The 16,313-nt window shown below is 35.7% G+C and overlaps 1 protein-coding gene across 1 annotated transcript; it reads left to right on the plus strand.

Moving 5' to 3' along the window:
* Positions 1 to 90: 90 nt before the first annotated feature.
* Positions 91 to 14,803, plus strand: LOC123563533 (S-adenosylmethionine synthase-like). Its single transcript, XM_045356380.2, has 8 exons — positions 91 to 273; positions 2,251 to 2,451; positions 3,127 to 3,239; positions 4,015 to 4,158; positions 4,502 to 4,720; positions 11,108 to 11,290; positions 11,919 to 12,052; positions 12,686 to 14,803. Exons 1-8 carry the CDS (start codon positions 132 to 134, stop codon positions 12,786 to 12,788), a joined length of 1,239 nt encoding a protein of 412 aa, XP_045212315.1. The 5' UTR covers positions 91 to 131; the 3' UTR covers positions 12,789 to 14,803.
* Positions 14,804 to 16,313: the final 1,510 nt, after the last annotated feature.

Raw genomic sequence — 16,313 nt, forward strand, 5'->3', positions numbered from 1 at the left:
CAGACCACATGCAGTCGATCAACCAATGAAATGGAGTAATTTGTATCACGTGAATTTGCGTTATAAATACGACGAAAATGCGATAATCTGTCTCTTTTCCATTTATCCGAAAGAGAGTAAAGACGTACAAAATGTCGGATCAAAAAGTCGTGAATGGTGACGGACATCCAGAACATTACAAAGAAATTCATCATCATTATGCAGAAGAATGCAGTCAAGATGATATCGGAACGTTTTTGTTTACTTCTGAATCTGTAGGCGAGGGGCACCCAGGTACTATTTTCATGCATTTGAATCTTGATTGATTTTTTTCCAGTCACGTGGTTTTGTTTACAAATTGAAATTCAAATGAAAATAGGTTATATGCATGAGTTAGATCTTCATGCAGTTTGAATTGGATTCGGTATACATGTATTTGTTTTCCAGGTGTGATACAGTTACTGACGTATTTATTAACCTGATTTATTTTTGTTTATCTGTTCTTGTGAACTAGTTTTAGGACTTGTACAGAAACTAGTACTGTTTCTGTCAGGGATCTGGTTCCTGACCAGAATTTTACACGGGTATATGGCAGTAAAACATGTATATTTCTACCCTTGAAAGACTGATTATGACTGGGAACACATACTATCTTTGCCAGGGGTCACGCTCGATCGCCGCTTGTGACAAAAAATTAATCGTAGCTCCGAAATTTTCTAATTGGCGAAAATGGCCAGAAGCTATGTCTGTCTGCAAAATTACGAATATTGGAGTTTTACAAACCAAAAGGTGTGAAAAGTCGATAATCTGTGTAGACAAACAACATACGTTATTGAAAGGGAGGGATCCGAGCCAATTTGTGAAAGGGGTCACACTGGGAATTTTTTTCTCTGAGCCACTGCTTTTTCCGAAGATAAAATTATGAGGCCAACAACGGTGAAGCGCATAGCATTGACGTTCTTATAGGACTACATTATATGTACCAATGTACTCATTGTAACCACTCAAGAAATTAATGTAGTTATTACATATTTCTTAGTAATATATGAGTTAATTATCTCTTTCCCACTTACATGTAGTACTCCAACAAATTAATAATATTTGGCATGCAAAATGCTTTCTAAATGTCCCAGTGTGACAGAAGATTGTTTTATAAACATATATTGTTTATATAGAATTTTACATATATTCAGAATTACGAAAATCTATGCCCTTCTTGATGTGAAAAACAAAAGTCTTGAGTTATAAGAATCAAAGGAATTTGAATGAACTAAGTCAAAATAATGCAGTTACTTATCTGGAAACTGGTCCTGCTTGGCTACTGGTTCCTAGTCAGTAGTGGGAACTTGGCAGTGTTGAGAAAACAGACTGTTGCTAATACATATATTTACAAATATACAGTCGCCGAGTCGGCTGTACAATGTGCACACTTTTTAAGTGACTGGTAGTTCCTGTAGGAACATTTTTACTAAAATGAGTTTTCAGACTTGATTTAGCCAGTTCTACAAAACATAACTATGCAAGAGTTTTCTTTGAATAATGAAAAATTTGTTTCATTTTGGGATTTTTTTCTTACGATAGGGAATTTTTTGCTTCAGTTGGGAAAAATGGAGCCTAATTGGTATTGGGAATGGGGCCCGATGTTCAGCCCCATGATACAGGTGGAAAAAACCCCTGCAATTTATCCCAACAATGATAATAAAAGTGTCATCACAATGAGATAACAACTTAAAATCTTAGTGACTAACCATTTGGTATTACTTTTATCATGAAACCTAATTTTGATAAGGGGTAGTTTATGTAAGTATGTGCTGGTAACTACTAGTATTTGCTGGCATTTAGCCGACCCTGGGTACACAGAAAACCTGCTTTCTTATGTAGAACTCCTAGAAGAAACTCAAGAGCACCCCAGAATTTTTAAGGCCTTTAAAGGGATTTTAACCCGGCCTGCTGTATTTAAAGGTGAAGCTTGTGACCACCGGGCTACATATTTATGTTGTGTACCTTTTTTGTCAACGTTTATGTGCCATTAGCAAGTTAAGAAAAGATATTATATGTTAACACTTTTAAGAACTTACCAAATAGTCAGTGTCGGGTAACCACTATAATTCTAGCACTCTGAAATCATAGTAATTGTCGTTTTCTTTATGACAACATCAATGCATAAAATTATTTGGTAAATATCTAAGCTAAAAAGATAAATTTGAATACATGTTTACATTAATTAATCCCAACGTTTACAACAAATCTAATTTGCTTTTTGGTTTGTAGACAAGATCTGTGATCAGGTCAGTGATGCAATCCTTGATGCCCACTTGAAACAGGACCCTGATGCTAAAGTTGCTTGTGAGACTGTCTCAAAGACAGGTATGATCCTGTGCTGTGGCGAGATCACATCAAAAGCCAAGGTTGACTACCAAAGTACCATAAGAAATACCATCAAACAGATTGGATATGATGACTCCAGTAAAGGTAAGTTTTTGAATTATTTTAAATAAGATATCTAATAAAATAAGGGTGTATTTTCTCTATCAACTCTATCAAGCATTTTGATTGAATTACGGCCCCTTTACTACTTAGAATAAGTGTTAAAGTTTGCGTACCACCCCAAATATTTTCAAATTCCATTGAGAATTTGCTTTCATATTTTGCATACTTGTTTACCATCATGACCCAAATCTGTAAAAAGGAGGAGGCAACTCTATCAAGCATTTTGGCTGAATTATGGCCCCTTTTCGACTTAGAATATGCTTATTGTAATGTTAAAAGTTTTACTCATTGCTTATATTATACTATCAAGCACTGAGAATAGTCGAGCGCGCTGTCCACTGACAGCTCTTGTTATAATAATGGAATAATCGAGAAGCAATTAGCTATATAATTTTATATAACTTTAAAACTGCTGGAGTCATTCAGCTGAAATTGCACACATTTTTTGACAACTTTGATCTGGATATAATTTGCCCCAAAACACTGTCTAAAACTGAACTAGATTAAAGTAAATTGAGATAGAAGAAAAAGCTTCATTATTTTGAAAACCAACCATAGGGGACATGTTATAAAATAACAGTAGTATATTACCAGGTGTTGTTTTACTCCAGAATGTGATGGTTTTACTAAATGGAGTTTTTACTTCAATATTTTCAGGCTTTGATTACAAGACATGTAATGTATTGATTGCCCTTGAAGAACAGAGTCCAGATATCGCAAGGGGTGTACATGTTGACAGAGATGAAGATGATATTGGAGCTGGAGATCAGGTGAGAAATACAACTTTCAGTACTACTAGATTAATATTAATGGTCACGTGTTGAACAAATTACAGAATACCAGTTTTCAGAATGATGGTTTTGTTGCAAGGTACATGAATTATTTATGAAATGTGGCAAGGGTCAGTTCAAACTATGCATTAAGTCATGAGTTGGTGTAGAAGATACAAGAAATACCCATGATAATGTCACGTTAACAATTTCTTCAGATCTTTCATTTATTCTTACAAAATTTGGTTGCAAACTAGTAGATACAATGTAGTCTTGAAGCCCACCGATACATTGCCTTTAAGAGGACCAACTGTATAGTTCCTTCACAATCTGACTAAAGTACTTGATCTTCTAAACGAAGATCTGAGAACAACCCATTCACATTCGTCTTCTGTATATTTTGGATTTCCAGTATTGCTATTTTTATTTCATCCAATCAGACGACTTGTTCGAATGTCAAAGAGTAAGAAAAATGTGCAGTCATTCCAGGGCTCGAACCCGGGACCCCTCGCTTACAAAGCAAGTTGCCTACCGACTGAGCTAACCGGCTATCTGGTACATTATGACATAAAAATTGTAAATATCAAAAGTCAAGGCTACAGGTAGATTTGCAAGATGTTGTAAGTTAGGCTCTGATTGGCTAGCGAAAGGGTAGTCAGAACGAGGCAATGAATAGGTCGTTCTCAGATCCTATGCGTAGCGTAATAGGATATGTACTTTAGTCAGATTGAGTTCCTTCATTTGCATAAAATGATTAGATGTTCTCTGTATTCAGGGTTTGATGTTTGGGTATGCCACAGATGAGACTGAAGAATGTATGCCACTGACCGTTGTCCTCTCTCATCAACTTAATGCTAAAATTGCACAGCTACGCAGATCTGGAGACCTTGCCTGGGCAAGACCAGACACCAAAACACAGGTATATTGTTAGCGATTATTTTTGGTATTCGTCCTGCATCCTATATGTATAAAATTTGCTGAGGACACAAAATATTAAAGGATTAACATCCCAGGTGATGCATTGTCTTAACAGTCAAAAACTGATGGAACCATATAACATATTTTGTATTTGCAGTTTTTCCATGAATAAGACTAATGCAGATTTCAGCACATTTTGTGACTGGTAATAGTATCATATTATGTTATTCTTTTAAGAATTAAAGCAATTTGTGAAGGTAGATTTTTAATATATACCATTTCAGTTGTCTTAAAATTTCAATGTTTCTGTATGTGTATATCAGTCATTGCGTTGTTTTTAACAGGTTACGATTGAATACAAATATGATGAAGGTGCATGCGTACCTATTCGTGTTCACACTGTTGTTATATCCCTGCAACATAATGAAGAAATTACAGTGGAAAAACTAAGAAAAGAAGTCATGGAAAAAGTTGTAAAAGTTGTGATACCCAAAAAGTATCTGGATGATAAAACTATTTTCCATATCCAGCCATCAGGATTATTCATCATTGGAGGACCACAGGTAATTTTGGTTTCTGTAGTTTGCACAATAAGCAGTGACCGTCCTCAGTATTTCCTTCAATAGGTAAACTTTGCTGATTACCGGTAAAGTAAAAGTTGCAAAAACTTGCATGTTTGTCTAATTTTGGTGACAGAATTGTTTTGTGATTGTTAGTTCTTTACTTTTAAAGTTTTGAAAATGTCTTGATGTAGAAGAACATTTATTGAAGGCTGAGGCAACTTCTCCATTATTTTTAGTAAAAGTTTTGGTGATATGATGGTGTGGTTAGAACGAACTATGTTCACCTTAAATTTGTTCAATGTGATGATCTACTTTATAAAAAAAGATACTGCAGAAAGAATGACTTACAGGATGACACAAAGCTCTAATCTCCAATTTGTGTAAACAGAATCGTTACAGAGGTCATTTATAAGTGAAAACAGCAGCATTTCACTTCTGGCAAGGAACTGTAGTCGTAAAAATGTACTCATTTTTTGCCCTCTAGTTAATGTACCTTATTTCACTAGATTACCGGTAGATAATAAAATATTTATAAAACTGATCTGTTAAATAAGTCCTAAAGACTTCTTTAAACTGAGTATTCATTGTGGTAATAATAAAGGTTAACAGGTCCGTGTTGTGGAAAGTCGGTGAACAATTGAGATGGCCTAATGTTTGTTTGACCTTGAGATCTTGTGGTTGGAGCATGTAAGATTATGTTTAGGGTCAAAATCTGTTTGTGTCAAAATTTAGAAGTCTTAGTTTTATCTGGTATCAGACTTGATTTAGCCAGTTCTACAAAAACTTGGTCAATAGCATACTTATTCAACCCAGACATAATTGTTAACATTAAAATTATATAGTTTTAAAGTTCAAAAGTACTGTTTATTTAGGTATTGAACCCGGTAAGTTTTCACAAGTTCAGTTTGGTGACAAAGACTTGGCAGAGGCATAGCCAGACGGGGGCTCGGGGAAATCCGAGCTTTCGCTTGGTGTGCATTGTTAAAGGACAGGTACATTAAATAATTTAAGAGATACAAGAAAATGATATGGACTGTTTTTCCAAATGTTTAGAATTCTCAGTTGGAAAGTTTCTGAATAATGAACTGAAAAGTAATAAGAAGACCAGTTTTTGGTTTCTTTTGTACTAAATTTTTTTTTACAAGACAACCTGTGAAATAGTTCTGGCTACGCCCCTGCAAGGGTCAGTGTAGCTATTTATGCTCAGTCTGCAAATTGTTTTATTGTACCAGTTAGTTACTTGTGGAGTCCCTGCTAATTAATGCTGTTCTGTAACCATACCATTCTATATGAAAAGATTTGCCATACTCAAATGGATCCAACTATTGAGTGTTAAACCATCAAAACAAAAAATTATATATTGTTGTAATTTGTACATTAATGTAAGAAGTACTAAATAGATGTCCTGCTTCTTTAGCTTGTCCAGATTGTTCTTAGTTCAGACTACAAGAAGCATAATTTGCAGGCTGAGACTGGGTTGTGTTGTGCACCAAATCTCTTCATCTTTGTAGTTTTAAAAGTTGCAGCATGCCATGTTATTGCCTGGTTATTTATGTAACTACAGTACGCCTGTTACCTTGTATGTGACTAGACATTATTACGTGGCCCCTTATATAAATGGCCAGTTCATTGTTAGTGCTATTATGACTGGTCTATAATTCAACACGGGTTTGCTGGCCTTAAAGTCAAAACTTCAGGGAAAAATCTTTAAAATTTATTTTTCATATTGTGTGATAAAACAATGGTTTGCTGGTAAATAGTCAAAACTAGCAAAGGGAAATAGTGTGGATTGTTGACCAGCAAGCCTTTTTAGTAAGTTTTTATTGTACGCGTCCACTTTGAGTGTGGGAGGTCGTGGGTTCGATCTCCGGCCACATCATACCAAAGACATGTAAAATGGTATCAGTAGCTCCCTTGCTTGGTGCTCAGAAATAAAAGGGAAACTAGCTTCTCTCATACACTCATGGCGATGGAGTTCATCAGGAATGAGGTGCCGAGAGTGATTAATATAAGTTGTATAAGTTGTTTCACAGTCGTATGTACTGGTGGCAAAGGCAGGATCACTTGCCGCCCGCAGGCTAAAGGTTAACTATTTGGAAATGAAGATGAGGAGTTTTGGGTGTCTATATTAAAATGTAGTTCTTACAGATTATTTCAGAATTAACTGATGCTTTTTTTGGGGTACTTTGGTAACTTGGCACAATAACAATTTTGCTTTGTAGAACTTTCTAATATCGGTGAAGCTTCATTATAAGCTATTGTCCTAAATTTGATTGAAGTAGTTTGGTTGATAATGTATGGCACAACCTTGCTGATAAAGATGTAAGGAAATGTGTCTGTTTCTACTATAAATGATTTAACTGTCCTTCACTTTGTTTACTTGTTATGTTTAATGCAGTTTATGCTTTTGAAAATTGTCCTATTTTTTAGACTAGAACACATTATTAAGTGATAAAAAGATATCTTTGCATGTGGAATTGTGCTCTCATTCTTTTGCAGAACAACATGACATTCCTAAAGTCAAGCAACGTCTCTCTTATTAAAACTAAATACCTATAAATATACCCGAAAGCCTAATTTTGTTAAATGGTATTCTGTTGATTTTTGTCCCCTCTCATTAAAATTTCTTGTGGGAGTCGCTTGGATTTGTCCTTGTCTGTTCATCCGCCCGACCGTCAGAATTTGCGTTGGTCATACATTGTTTCTCAAAAAGTGTTTGACCTAGATCATAGGATTTTTTTTTTATCAGCTTATGAAAATGTGCAACTGGGGTGGGATATGTTTTGAATTTCAGTTAGCCAGGTTAGACTTATGGCCCTTGACTTAGTCAATAATATGCTTAAGTAGCCAAAAGTCTTTTGTCAGATGTATTGCTGGAAGTATTTGAGTTAGGGCCAAGAAACATTGGAATTATATTATTCAGCATGTGAAGTTGCTCACCTGGGAATTTAGTCCTGGATTGCACACTGCCAGACCAGAGTTACGGCCCTTGAATTAGTAAAAAAAAAAGGCCTAAAGAACTGTACCACATGTATCTCAAGATAATTGTACTGTATAGGTTTATTATTCAGCATGTGAATTTGTGCATCTGGGGTTTTGTTTAGATTTCAATTAGCAAGACCAGAATTTTGGCCCTTGACTTAGTCAAAAATGTGCATTGAGATCTTAAAAGTTTTTATCACATACTTCAAAAAGTGTTTCCCCTGGAGTCATGAAATTTTAAAGGAATGTTGTTCAGCATGTGAAGTTGTGACATGTCTTTCAATTTCTTTCATCTAATGTTTCTTGATGATGTATTGTAGTATCTCTACCCCCCACTCCCACCCCATCTCATAATGACTCATACCCCCTACCAAAGGTAATATAAAAGTTTACTTAGTCTTGCAGTGTCAGCAAGTACATGTGACCATACAGTGATAGGAAGTGGGGATGTACCGGTATAACCAATTGATCATATTTTGCTTTTTGCTCATTCTATCTGTGCAGCTCTTAGAATTATGTTAATGCATGCAATTTTGTTTCTGTCCCTTATAGTTTTGCATGTCAGTTTCAGGTGCTTTTTGAAACTTGTCTATTTCCTAAAGATGAAACAATAGTGAAATATCTTTGTTGCCATGGTTGTTTTGATGAAGTTTTACCATTTTATTTTCATCATTTTTTGCCAGTTTCCATCTAGTGTTTTTTATTAGCTCACCTGTCACAAAGTGACAAGGTGAGCTTTTGTGATGGCGCGGTGTCCGTCGTGCGTGCGTGCGTCCGTAAAATTTTGCTTGTGACCACTCTAGAGGTCACATTTTTCATGGGATCTTTATGAAAATTGGTCAGAATGTTCATCTTGATGATATCTAGGTCAAGTTCGAAACTGGGTCACATGCCTTCAAAAACTAGGTCAGTAGGTCTAAAAATAGAAAAACCTTGTGACCTCTCTAGAGGCCATATATTTCACAAGATCTTCATGAAAATTGGTCAGAATGTTCACCTTGATGATATCTAGGTCTAGTTCGAAAGTGGGTCACGTGCCTTCAAAAACTAGGTCAGTAGGTCAAATAATAGAAAAACATTGTGACCTCTCTAGAGGCCATATATTTCATGAGATCTTCATGAAAATTGGTCAGAATGTTCACCTTGATGATATCTAGGTCAAGTTTGAAAGTGGGTCACGTGCCATCAAAAACTAGGTCAGTAGGTCAAATAATAAAAAAACCTTGTGACCTCTCTAGAGGCCATATTTTTCATGGGATCTGTTTGAAAGTTGGTCTGAATGTTCGTCTTGGTGATATCTAGGTCAAGTTTGAAACTGGGTCACGTGCGGTCAAAAACTAGGTCATTAGGTCTAAAAATAGAAAAACTTCGTGACCTCTCTAGAGGCCATATATTTCATGAGATCTTCATGAAAATTGGTCAGAATGTTCATCTTGATGATATCTAGGTCAAGTTTGAAAGTGGGTCACGTGCCATCAAAAACTAGGTCAGTAGGTCAAATAATAGAAAAACCTTGTGACCTCTCTAGAGGCTATATTTTTTTTGGGATCTGTATGAAAGTTGGTCTGAATGTTCATCTTGATGATATCTAGGTTTGAAAGTGGGTCACGTGCCTTTAAAAACTAGGTCAGTAGGTCAAATAATAGAAAAACCTTGTGACCTCTCTAAAGGCCATGTTTTTCATGGGATCTGTATGAAAATTGGTCTGAATGTTCATCTTGATGATATCTAGGTCAAGTTCGAAACAGGGTCATGTGCGGTCAAAAACTAGGTCAGTAGATCTAAAAATAGAAAAACCTTGTGACCTCTCTAGAGGCCTTACTTGTGAATGGATCTCCATAAAAATTGGTCAGAATGTTCACCTTGATGATATCTAGGTCAAATTTGAAACTGGGTCACATGCCTTAAAAAACTAGGTCAGTAGGTCAAATAATAAAAAAACCTTGTGACCTCTCTAGAGGCCATACTTTTCATGGGATCTGTATGAAAGTTGGTCTGAATGTTCATCTTGATGATATCTAGGTCAAGTTTGAAACTGGGTCAACTGCAGTCAAAAACTAGGTCAGTAGGTCTAAAATTATTAAAATCTTTTGACTTCTCTAGAGGCCATATTTTTCAATGAATCTTCATGAAAATTGATCTGAATGTTCACCTTGATGATATCTAGGTCAGTTTCGAAAGTGGGTCACGTGCCATCAAAAACTAGGCCAGTAGGTATAAAAATAGAAAAACCTTGTGACCTCTCTAGAGGCCATATTTTTCATGAGATCTTCATGAAAATTAGTGAGAATGTTCACCTTGGTGATATCTAGGTAAAGTTCAAAACAGGGTCACGTACATTCGAAAACTAGGTCAATAGGTCAAATAATAGAAAAACCTTGTGACCTCTCTAGAGACCATATTTTTCAGTGGATCTTCATGAAAATTGGTCAGAATTTTTATCTTGATAATATCTAAGTCAAGTTCAAAACTGGGTCACATGAGCTTAAAATCTAGGTCACTATGTCAAATAATAGAAAAAACAACGTCATACTCAAAACTGGGTCATGTGGGAAGAGGTGAGCGATTCAGGACCATCATGGTCCTCTTGTTATTTCATGTCATTGCTCAGTTTCAGTTTGGAATAGAATGACATTTTAGCAAATGCTCACTGTTTTCAATTAACAAATGCACTTTTTCAGTTGTTTATAAAATTGTCAAGTACTAAAACTATTATTAATGGTTAAAAAATGTCATAATACAATACTGGTGCACATAACTTATAATGGCTTATATCAAACATTTTTGCTTCTACTAGTATAATCTGTATATCTTCACTATAGTATCGATAGTAGATGTAGAAGTATTTTAATGAAGCTTTATTCATGTTATTGTTTCATTGTAAGGTTTGTATACTACATAGGTTATAAGCTGCTTTTGTAATCATTATATAACTGGCAAAAGGTGTTCTTTCCACTTGAAAGGTGGCACAGTTTAAAACTAGTTAGCCATTTTGAAAAGTTTAGTTGCTGCCATTTTTATGCTGCACTGTTTAGAGACCTTGGAGGACTATTGTGCTTGAACTGTCCTGCAGTCTGTCACACTTTCATGTGAAGTTGTCTTACAGTTTCCAACCGAGTGAAATGAACTTTCATTTCCTGGAGTTATGGCCGTGTTGTGGACTTCATTAAATTATTCTGTCAAGCATTTTTGGGGGTGTGGTGTGTGGGGGGACATGTTTCATACAATGTCAAGAGAACAGTTGATTTGGTTTTTGTTCAGGTTCAAACCTGAAATTTAGCTCTTCTGGGTTTATAAAGACAGTTTTGCAGAAATGTACGGTTTAAGTGTTTGTTACAATTGTGCTGGAAAATAAAATAATAAATTTAGTAGTGCATAGAAGTTCAAATAAGACATTTGTTTCAGGGTGACGCTGGTCTCACTGGCAGAAAGATTATTGTTGATACATACGGTGGATGGGGCGCACATGGTGGTGGTGCCTTCTCGGGTAAAGACTTCTCCAAGGTGGACAGATCAGCAGCATACGCAGCAAGATGGGTGGCAAAATCTCTAGTCAAAGCTGGTCTCTGTAGACGTGTTCTTGTTCAGGTAAACTCTTTACCATTGTTCAACAAATGACAGACTCATATTTAGGGCATGGTATAAAGCTTTATGAAATTTTATTCACTAAAATCTTCAAAGCTTTTTACTTCTCTGAGCACATTGTCTGTCTGAGCTTAATGTGCTCATGACACAATGTGCTTACTAGTAAAAAAAACAACTGGTGATTGTCAAGAAAATTAATTCCCAGTAGTAAACTACATTTGTTTGTAGTCTTAAGGTATGTGTTCAGTTATATTAAAGGTTTCTTTTCTCAAAAATGTATTTCATAAAGTGTTATAGACCACTTCAAAATACATTCAGTTTTATTCAGAAAATAAAATGTAGCTAAAAGTATGGAGAGAGATCGATTTGAATTTCGTTTAAATATAGGAAGACATGCGTTAACTAAAAGCAATCTCTAGTTTTAAATTTAATCAGTTGTTTAATGTCTTTAAAGTTTTAAATGTGAGTGATGCAACAAAGCCTATTTGATAGCGAGTTGGATAAAAAACAGAAATTTAGGTCTGCTTTGAGTTATTGGTGGGGGGGGGGGGGGGGGGATAAGAACTGAAAAGTATTCCAGGAACATATCACTGCTCAGAAATTATTTGAAAGATTGCCTGTTTTCTTTCAGCTGTCCTATGCTATTGGTGTTGCTCAGCCACTGTCTATCACTGTACTTAGTTACGGAACATCCAGCAAATCAGAACAAGAATTGTTGCAAATTGTCCGCAACAACTTCGATCTCAGGCCAGGTAGAATTGTCAAGTAAGTAATAAAAATGTATAGCTTCCAGCTATTCTGAAATTGAAAAGCAACAGGGAATAAAGTAATAATATGTTGGATTTTGGTATTTTTAATAAAAGTACAGTATCTATAAATGAGCAGTGCCATGGGAAAACCAACATAGTGGGTGTGCGACGAGCATGGATCCAGACCAGCCTGCGCATCTGCGCAGTCTGGTCAGGCTCCATGCTGTTCGCTTTTAAAGCCTATTGGAATTGGAGAAACTGTTAGCGAACAGCATGGAGCCTGACCAGACTGCGCGGATGCGCAGGCTGGTCTGGATCCATGCTGGTCGCACACCCACTATGTTGGTTTTCTCATGGCACGGCTCAAATGTATAAATATGTATATAAAGAAAGAAGCTGTAGTACTAAAATAAGTAGTTACATAAATGAAGACATTTTCAGTCAAGTTGTCCAGAGTGCTCTCTTTGCAAACTATGAAGAAGTGAACATAGGCCAACCTATTCATGCATCGCTTCTTTCCTTGGGCATTTCAAGACATTTAGTAAGATAATTAGATCCAGTAAAGTGCTATTGGTTTTCTCTTTGTTTAGAAAGCATCAGAATGTCTTTGTAACAGAATAAGTCAGTAATTTATTTCTTCCATTTACAGGGACTTGAACTTAAAAAATCCAATCTACCAGAAAACAGCGTGCTACGGACATTTTGGACGACCCGAGTTTACATGGGAACAAGCTAAACCGTTGAACTTTTAAATAAAGGAAACGTTAGCTGACATTACACATTCTTATTTCAATATTCAATTACAGTGGTATAATATTAAGGTGCTTTATTTAATTGATTTTAATTAGGCATAGCTTACGATAAAGAGGGAAATACTAATGTTTGTTAACATGGTTATATTATATGGTACCAGCACTGCAATGAACTATGTTTGCTGTTATGTCGCGCAGATTTTTAATGTTGACTTTATCAAAATACGCATGACAGTATAGCCTGTCGATCCCCCAGGGCCCAGTTTTATCCGCGACCCTGGGGCGCCTCGCTCAGGCTTTGGAGAGAACATCTACAGACCACAGTAGTTAGAGGGATAGACTGACAACGGATGTGATACCAACGTCGTTAAACATTAGATGACGGAAATTTCGAAATAAAATTGTTAAATTGTATAACAGATTCACTAATTCAGCTCTTGAATCTCAGTTGGACATCGTGTATTCATCTAGATATGTGCTGAATTTGTGTTTGGTTAACAACTTAACATGAAAATTTGAAGGAAAAAAAACCCCTGAGTTAACTATGTTTGTAGAAACTTTGTCATATCCGCCCTCAGTTTGCTTGGCCCTTTAGCTAGTGCAAATGTGCAATTGTCTAAACACATTTGTCTTGTGTTTATAGAAATTAATTGGAAAAGAGCACTCTTTATAAACACTCGGGTCTGTGCTCCATATGTGCTCAATTTAACATCTTTGTTACATTGTTCTGTAACCAATCTAAATTATTGACCTAAACACTTGCTTTAAACATGGTTCTTTGTATATATTTATAAATATAGTGTTTTGCAGTTTTTATGTAATTAATGTATTTTATGCTATGTGCACTCCCTACATTTTTGTCAGAATTGTACTTGATGTTTTATATAATGTTACACATATGTATTGATACAAATATCGAAACACAAAAAAAAAATGAATAAATGGGTAATGCTTCTTCAGTCAATATTTATTGATATCAGTATGTGCAACTCCTATGAAAATATGTTATGTGCAAACTGTTGTTTTAAAATTTTATGCTTTTACATTTAGATGTTGTGCTTTTATAAATGGGTCTCATTCACTGCAATATCTTTGGATGAAGGAAATGATCATTTAGAATGTGTGAGAGTTGATACTGTTTTAACAGTAGTATAACCAACGCCTTATTACCTGCATCTTGTGACTTTAAAAGGCACCTCTGCAGAAGTAATGTGATGCTCAAAAGCGAATGCCATTTTCTTTCATTTCTTACCCTTGCCATATCGTGTTTAACAGTTCTAAATTTTGAATCGATAGGAGTTACCAGTTTATGAATGTTATTGAATTTGTCTCAAGCTTTTAAATTGTTGCATGTTTATTTCTAGTAGCCCTGTAAGGAATACAAAATGTATGTTGAATGCAATTCTTTCTGCAATACCTTCTACATTCCTTCATTTTATTAAAGAATTGTAGAACAGATGTACTCTTGCCTTACAGAAAAATATTTATGAAAATTGGGTTGTTACCCATGAACATTTTTTGTGTATTAAAATTAATAGCGTGGAAGTTGTGTATGGTTTGGCTAGATGGCGATTGTACTAAACTGTCGGCATTTGTTTTCGATCATATTTCTGTCTAGTCTCATCCATCAGTCATCGTGCTTCAGCTATTGGTACACATACACCAGAGAATGGCAGCTTGTTTGATAGCAGATATAACTGAACAGTACTAAAAATACTGCCAAAGTCGTGTGTCTGACAGTAAAATTTCAACCCCAATATTCTGCAATATTGATCAAATGTAAATATTTGCTTTTTCATCTTGTACAGTATACGGGTTGAGTTTTATTGTTTTCATACATCATTGAACTGTCACTTCCTATCTGTTCAGATAAACCATTACTTCTTACAATAAGTTTGAAGTTGTGGATGAATTGTTTTATTTTTGTTGTATCAAAATGTTATAGAAATCCCTGTTCCATTTTGTATGTGGGATCAAAAAATCAGTGATAAAATAAAGTAGTATAAATTGATAAAGGTGTTTGTTGTATTTATATAAATGTTAATTTTGCATACTGGTCAGTCAAGTTGTTCACAGACCATTACAATATATGTATCCAAGACGAACAGCAGATGCTTTGAAACATCTAACTTGTCTATTCGAATTCTATCCTTTTAATTATAAATCTCTCTAGATGCCAGCGGATAAACTGATTGACCTGGGATAGAACTAGGGCAAGATTTGGAGGTCCTGAATATGACAATGGTCACAGTAGCTGCTGTTGTTAAAATACTGTAATAGTAGTATCACTTCAGTTCTATAGGTCTATTTATCCTAAATTGTTGGTGGAACAAATTTTTTTATAACCTAATAATACTTTTGGCAATTAAAATATTTATAGCAGTTTACATTTATCTCTGTTGGCCACAAAAACAGATTTGTTAAATGTGTCCTTCAGAAAACTGTATGAAACTAGAAGATGCTTTTGTAAAAAAAAGCGCATGTCTCCCCCAGTGCATAGTCGTATAGGCAAGAAGTTGATAGAGGACAGGAGCTAAAGTCAAAGAGACACTGATGGTTGGCTGCAATTGGGATCATCTACTTGGCATGTCCAATCATACCACTAAGTTTCAACATTTTGGGCCTGGTGATTCTCAAGTTGTGAATTCAAAACAGTTTTCCATATCCAGGCCCCTGTGACCTTGACCTTTGAGTGACCCCAAAATTAGTAGTGTTCCTCTATCATGCATGTCCAATCATCCTAATAAGTTTCAACATCCTGGGTCAAGTGGTTCTCAAGTTACTGATTGGAAAGAGTTTTCTACATTCAGCCCTCTGTGGCCTTGACCTTCAATGGAGTGACCCCAAAGACGTTAAGGGTCATCTACCTTATCACCCTATGATGTTTGAAGGTTCTAGGTCAAATAGGTCTCATGGTATTAACCAGAAATGGATTTTCATGTTCTGTCTACTGTGACCTTGACCCTTATCAAAGTAACCCCAAAATCAATATGGGTCATCTATTCTGCATGTCTAATCATCCTATGAAGTTTCAACACTCTGGGTCAAGTGGTTCTCAAGTTATTGATCAGAAATGGCTTTCCATGTTCAAGCCCCTGTGACCTTGAACTTTAACAGAGAGACCTCAAAAACAATAGGGGTCATCTACTTTGCAAGTCCAATCATCCTATGAAGTTTCAACATTCTGGGTGAAGTGGTTCTCGAGTTATTAATAAGAAATGACTTTCCATGTTCAATTCCCTGTGACCTTGACCTTTCACAGTTACCCCAAAATCAATAGGGGTCATCTAGTCTGCATGTCCAATCATCCTATTAAGTTTCAACATTCTGGGTGAAGTGGTTCTCTAGTTATTAATAAGAAATGACTTTCCATGTTCAATTCCCTGTGACCTTGACCTTTCACAGAGTTACCCCAAAATCAATAGGGGTCATCTAGTCTGCATGTCCAATCATCCTATTAAGTTTCAACATTGTGGGTAAAGTGGTTCTTACCTTATTTATTGGAAAGAGTTTTCTATGTACAGC

Source organism: Mercenaria mercenaria, chromosome 2 (genome assembly GCF_021730395.1).
Source record: "Mercenaria mercenaria strain notata chromosome 2, MADL_Memer_1, whole genome shotgun sequence".
Classification (NCBI taxonomy): domain Eukaryota; kingdom Metazoa; phylum Mollusca; class Bivalvia; order Venerida; family Veneridae; genus Mercenaria; species Mercenaria mercenaria.